This window comes from Triticum dicoccoides, chromosome 1B (assembly GCF_002162155.2).
Source record: "Triticum dicoccoides isolate Atlit2015 ecotype Zavitan chromosome 1B, WEW_v2.0, whole genome shotgun sequence".
NCBI lineage: Eukaryota > Viridiplantae > Streptophyta > Magnoliopsida > Poales > Poaceae > Triticum > Triticum dicoccoides.
Window position 1 is genome coordinate 50,063,476 of NC_041381.1, and position 6,425 is coordinate 50,069,900.

The 6,425-nt window shown below is 47.7% G+C and overlaps 1 protein-coding gene and 1 non-coding gene across 2 annotated transcripts; both read left to right on the plus strand.

The window, feature by feature from the left end:
* Positions 1 to 1,012: 1,012 nt before the first annotated feature.
* LOC119300903 lies at positions 1,013 to 2,338 on the plus strand. The gene is made up of 2 exons (XM_037577809.1): positions 1,013 to 1,107; positions 1,243 to 2,338. The coding sequence occupies exons 1-2, from the start codon at positions 1,063 to 1,065 to the stop codon at positions 2,068 to 2,070; spliced, it is 873 nt and encodes a 290-aa protein (XP_037433706.1). The 5' UTR covers positions 1,013 to 1,062; the 3' UTR covers positions 2,071 to 2,338.
* Positions 2,339 to 5,344: 3,006 nt separating this feature from the next.
* Positions 5,345 to 5,418, plus strand: TRNAE-UUC. Its single transcript has one exon. It is a non-coding gene; the product is annotated as a tRNA-Glu (tRNA).
* Positions 5,419 to 6,425: the final 1,007 nt, after the last annotated feature.

Sequence of the window (6,425 nt, forward strand, 5' to 3'; positions counted from 1 at the left end):
GGGTTAGGGTTTTGTGGTGGTGGTGGTGGTGGGAGGGATGGGCGGCGGCCGGCTCGGGGTGGCGGGAGGGAGGGGGCGTCGACGCCGAGGATTTATATGGGGTCGAATCGGGTATCTTCATCCATTGCGCCATTAATTCTGGGGAGAGGAGGGGAAATAGGATTTAGGGGGGACTCGAGTGATTGTCCGAATTGGAGCAGAAAAGGGCATCTTTTGAGGCTTAACCCCTCAGTTTTTTGACAAGTTTCTTTAGGGGTGGTTTAGTCAGGGTACAACTCCTCGAAAGGTTTCCTTCTTGAGAAGTTAAACGATTGGTTTCCAGGGATAGAGACTAGAGATGCCCTAAGTTTGGGCCGCCGCCGGCGGTTCCTTCCGCCGAACCCTACTCCGCTCCTTCCCAACACCATCCCGCCGGCGCGAGCAGGTTAATCCATGGTCGGTTAATTAGATTCCGCGTGAGGTTTTCGTCGGGGGTCGTGTTGGATTCCGCGTCGGTTCCGAGTCGATCGAGGAGCCCTTTCCATATCGAACACGCCGCAACTCGATCGGCCGAGTTCGCGTCGCCCAAGAACTCGGCGCCCCGACTCGCATCGGATCGATCCCTCTCGCCGAGATTATATATACGGCCGCGAGCTCCAGGAAATCCCCCGTGATTGCGGCGGCGCACAAATCCAGAGAGAACTCATGAGAGGGGATCGATCGGCCATGAGGGTCACCCGAGGTATGCACCTGGAGGCGAAGATCTTCATCGACGCGGCGGGTGAGGTGTACGCGTGGCGTGCCGGCGAGGTGATCTGGGGCAACGGACACTCGTACGTGCTGCGGTGGTTCGATGGCGGCCCAGACTCCGAGCGCATCCGGAGGACGGACGTCCGGCCGCTTCCGGATCCATCCGTCAAGCTGCCGGCGGACCTTGCCGCCGGCGACTCCGTTGAGGTGTTGCACAGCAACCTGTGGAAGCGCGCCAAGGTCGTGGGCGCCGCCGGCCACGGTCAGTTCGAGGTCAAGATCGCCGGCTCGACCGAGGTCCTTGCGGCGGACCTGAGCGTGCTACGCCCCCGTATGGCATACGAGGGAGGGGAGAAAGGCTGGGTTGTCATTCAGAAGGTAACGCCATCGTCGTCCCCTTCATCTTCTCCACACGCGCGCGCGGCCTCCTCTCTTAGATTCAGTTACGTACGTCTGCAGATTCTTGTTTTCACTGACGGCGTCTTGCCCTCTTCTTCTTTCTCTTCGCTCCAGGGTGAGAAAATCCCCGTCGAGAGCGCCCAGCCATGGCGCCCCGTCGCCGGCAAGAACATCAAAAGCAAAGCCAATATCAATGGAGGCGGCAAGTTCGCCGCGCATGCCACCAATCTCAATCTGGGCAAGACAAAGAGGAGCAACTACGCGGTGGACGCCGACATAGTCAGGGACGTCAAGAGATTTCAGGGCAACGTCTTCTTGGCCAAGAGAGAGCCCGCAGCAAGGTACCATGACAACAACATAGAGGTGATGGATGTACACCCAAGCCATTACCTCAAGAAACGGGAGCAGGAGACTAGCAATCATGATAAACCCAACAATGAAGAAATTGACGTGGTCGGAGGAGGAACGGACAGCGACAGCGACGACGATTCCAACAGTAGCAAGTCTGATCCGTCGTCGTCGTCGGACGGAGACAGCAGCAGCAGTGGGGGAAGCAACAGCAACAGCAACAGCATCGGCGGCGCTCGTGCAGTTCCCCCGACCGCCGAGCATTGCCAAGAAAATCAAGAAGTGCAGTCGCCGCCGAGCTGCAAGGAAGAGGAGCAAGATTCCGAGGAGAGGACCGAGTCCCGTGGCAGCGCGGGAATGCGCCACCGCCCGGCGGCGGACGAGGAAGAGGAGCAGAATGAGCAAGTGGAGGAGCATGATCACCGCGTCCATGGCCTGGAGCTGGAGGCCTACGTGAGCGTCATGAAGGCCTTCTACTTCACGGGGCCGCTGACCTGGGCCAAGGAGGAGCTGCTGTCCGACCTCCGCCTGCAGCTCCACGTCTCCAGCGACGAGCACCTGCAGGCGATTTGGCGTCTCAAGGGGAAGAAGTAAAAAAAACTGCAGGCGTTTCAATTCAACGGCGGCTATTGCTGATTGCTGTAGTTTGTAACCTGTCAATCTGTGATAGATTACTACTGTACGTAGTTGTGAGTGTCAAGTCAGTCATCAGTTGACTGAATTTGATTTGGATCTCAGTCAAAGTTTGATTTTGATTCAGTCAAATTTTGATTCTGAATTTGGGTCCCAGCCATCGATCGGTTCCAGCTTAATTTCAAACTTATTGCCGATTGCTATATAATTTGTCACCCGTGATATATAGATCATTGTAGTTGGGAGTGTCTAACGATCATTAGACTGAAATTGATTTGGGTCTCAGTCAAATCTTGGTTTTTGATTGCTAGCCAGTTTGTCACCCGTGAATCTGTGATAGATTACTATATATAGTTGGGAGTGTCAGTCATCAGTTGACTGAATTTATATTTTGACTTTGATTTTGGTTCTCAGTCATGTTTTAACTTCCAAACTTATTATTCATTGCTAGTTTGTCACCGGTGATAGATCATTGTAGTTGGGAGTGTCTAATGTAAACTTATTAGACCAAGTTAGATTTGGGTCTCAGTAAAATTTTGATTTTGATTTGGATCTCACTCAAATTTTGATTTTGAATTTGGCTCTCAGTCATCAGTTCCAACTTCCAAACTTATATCTTAGATTCTGTGTGTTTGGGATAGCTCTGACGGTGGACTCAACCACTGAAAAGCCTCTGCTCTGTTTTGGTGAACAGAAGAACCAAATCGGAAGGCCACAAAAAATTGACAAAATCAAAATGTTCCCACAAAAATGTATGGAAAACTCAAGAAAAGATTAATAGACCAGCGAGAAAATAGTGAAAAATAGTGGAAACTGAAGATTGACATCTGCGGATGGAGAAAAGAGCTGACATATATTGTGATGTGACAAGTATGAGTAAATGCAAAATACTTCAATAAAGAAATGAGAAAAAGATAGAGCGAACAAAGATTATGAAAAACAAGCACAGGACTGAAGGGGGAAAAAAGAATGAGAAAATCAACTTGAAGGTCCGATAACTGGTAAAATAAGTAAATTCTCTAGGCTGATAGACTGCATCCTACCATAACTACAGCTGAATAATACACACCCAATCCTATTAACTTGTAGACAACATACTATAGGGATAATGGTAAAAAGGTGAGCAAGTTGGGTTAAAAATAGAGCCATAAGCATAGAAAAACATGAAAGACAGATAATGGAAGCAGTATGAATACTGAAGAACAAAAATACTAAATAAGAATAATAGCATGAAGCTGTATGAATAATAACACGAAGAATAATGTACTAATGTAGGACTAAAGAAGACTGAGCATAAACTAACAGCATACTAAAGAACAATAGACGTTAGTTCATCTGCTCGTGTCATTTATGATATAAGTGATGGACTGAACAATGACCGAAGCAACCAACTGATGGACTAAACAAAATATTCGAGCATTGACGAGAACATAACATTTCCTGTAAATCACAAGTTCAAAACGACAACATTCTCAGAACCCACGATATTGCCTCAACTTGTGTTCCTAAACTATACGCAGCAGCTCTGCTATGTCCTAGGCAGAAAGACCGAACAAAGAGAATGAAAACCAAACCCGAGACTGGAGGGAAAAAAGAATGAGAAAATGCAGTGATGGTCATCATAAGTAAACTGTCTAGGCTGATAGACTGCATCCTACCATAACTACAGCTGAATAATGCACATCCAGTCCTATTAACCTGTAACTTCTTTTAATTCAGTAGACAACATACTATAAGGATAATGATGAAAAGGACAGCAAGTTGGGGTAAAAAATAGAGCCATAGGCATAGAAAAACATGATAGATAGATAGATGCTAGAAGCAGTATGCATAATGAACTGAAGAATAGAAGTACTATAGGTTGAATAATATTGACACAGTGTAATGTAACTTGTAATAAAGCAGTATGAATAATAACACGAAGAACAATGAAGGACTGAAGAAGACGGAGGATTAATCAACAGCATACTAAAGAAGAATCGAGTTTAGTTCATCTGCTCATGTCATTCATTATGATATATAAGTGATGGGCTGAACAATGTCTGAAGTAACCAACTGATGGACTGAACAAAATATTCGAGCATTGACGAGAGCATAACATTTCCTGTAAATCAGAAGTTCAAAAAGATTATGTGAAAAACATCTGTCGACCAAGGGCAATGAGCGGGTCACGATTTTCCATTGTTATACATAGTTGGTGCAGTTTGCCAATATTACAACCGGTTGGCACGACATTGGTCAGTTTCTCAATATTACTGCATCCGTAATGCACAGATGTTATAGCCTTACAGAGAAACAGAAAATCTCAGTCACTTACACCAGGTTAAGCAAAGAAAAGTTGGGGCACTTATTCCAGACCTACGCCATGTATTGAGTTACTAAGCTGACAACATTCTCAGAACCCAAGATATGCAGGACCAGGTGCACATATTGCCTCAACTTGTTTTTTGGAATGTAAAGGATCTGATGGAGTTCCTCAGATTCGCAGCAGCTCTGCTATGTTCAGGCATAACTACTGATGAAAGGACACCAGCATTTTGGCAACTTAGTTGAAAGGTCAGAGAGGACATGGATCAGATGAAACATATATCATATAATCATTTTGTTCTTGAGTCTACATACAAGATTTGGTCAGATAAGTAGCCAAACAAATATTAGCTGAGAAAAATGTATTGATGCTACTATACAATAATCATACAACACGAACAAAAATGGCCTTCAGAGAAGGGATTAGTGCCGCAAAGGAGAACATGCCGGCGAGCAAACTAGGCAAAATCAGAAACCCCAATCCATTTGAACAGAGAAACTGAGAGAACAGGGATGAGACTACAGATTCGGATCCCCACAACCATCGGCATCGCCCACACAGAGGGAAAAACAGCAGCAAGCATATCCATCTTTCCCCATGAGCTTAGGGCGGCGCCGGCAGCTCCGGGCCACGTCTCGCCCGGCTCACTTTCCCCATGTCGCATCCTTCTCTCCGCCGCGCTCAGAAAACAAAGGGAATCGACCGTTGAGACCGGAGACAAACCTCCAGGAACGGGAAGAAGTACCTACGGTGAGGCCCGACTTGACGGTGCTCGGACTTTAGGCCGGCGTCCAGTCCAGGGACGGGAAAAAGTACCGGAGGCGGAGCGCCGCCCGGCACCTCGCTCCCGCACCACCAAACACACCCTATCCCTTCGTCAGACATGTCATCAGTCCAAGTTTATGACTGATAGAAAGTCATCATCAATCCATTGTCGTCCAGCCCGGTTAGGATACCTGGCTTTCACCCAGGCGACCCGGGTTCAAATCCCGGCAATGGAGCCTTTTTTTTTCTTTCTTTTTCGTTTCAACTTTTGTTTTTGGAATACACCCAAATTGCTGCCCTTGTAGTACTAAATATTAATGCTAAGTTTAGACTTGACCTTCTTCCCTCGAAAAGCAGCTTGGCTGCTTTTTATTTTGGCTATACTCAAACTGTAGCAATTGTGCCGTACGATGGCAATCCAACGGCAGATCCTAGAAAACAACTTAATCCTTAAGTGGATATTATTCATAATTACCCATGATAAAATCATAATTAAGGGGAGGTGAGATAAGCCAGCTCATGTAGATTCTCTTGACCGCCTGATCTTTTCTTTGGTGGTCGATAGTCCTTTGATGCTCAAGTGGTGGGTATATATAAAGAGGGGGAGGGGGTGTTAGAAACCCTAGTCCTTACCTCTCTCTCTATTTCACCCCATGCCGCCGCCACATACGCTCCTCTCTCGCCACTCTCGCACCCCCTCCTCGTCGGGATCTCTTGATGCTTGCGCCCATGTCCCCGCCTCTTTCCATCCTTGGCTCATTGCCTCGTTAGAGCCCTCACATGTGTGGCGACACGCAGATACGGTTTAGCGACGCTAACAAGCGAGAAGGCAGAGGACTCCTGGGTTCAACCTCGGGGAATTTTGCGGCGACCTCATGTGAGGCCCAGGCCTCCTCCCAAAAAAGGTAGTGGCGCTGACAATTTTTGTTTGGTGTAGTACAGATGCACGGTAAGGAGGACTAGAGCACCCCCCCTACAAAGATGAAACGATGGCAAGGATCCAGAGCCCCTACGCGGGCATTACTGCGACGATGATGGATGCCCCCGGGGGAGCGGACATGTGAGCTCTTTGCTCATCCATGGGGATAGTGAGCGTGGTGGCACGAGTACCTCACTTATTGGCTAAGGCGGCATGGGGGAACAATGGAAGAAGGAATACAAGCCCAAGATTGTCAAGGTATACAAGCGAGGCCTACCGAGCATATCAATCGTTGGCAAGGTATACAAGCCCGAGATTATCAGA

Coding starts and splice junctions, on each gene's coding strand:
- LOC119300903 (XM_037577809.1), top strand. CDS start 1,063: ATGGCATACGAGGGAGGGGAGAAAGGCTGGGTTGTCATTCAGAAG. Junction 1,108..1,242: donor GCTGGGTTGTCATTCAGAAG/GTAACGCCATCG, acceptor TCTTCGCTCCAG/GGTGAGAAAATCCCCGTCGA.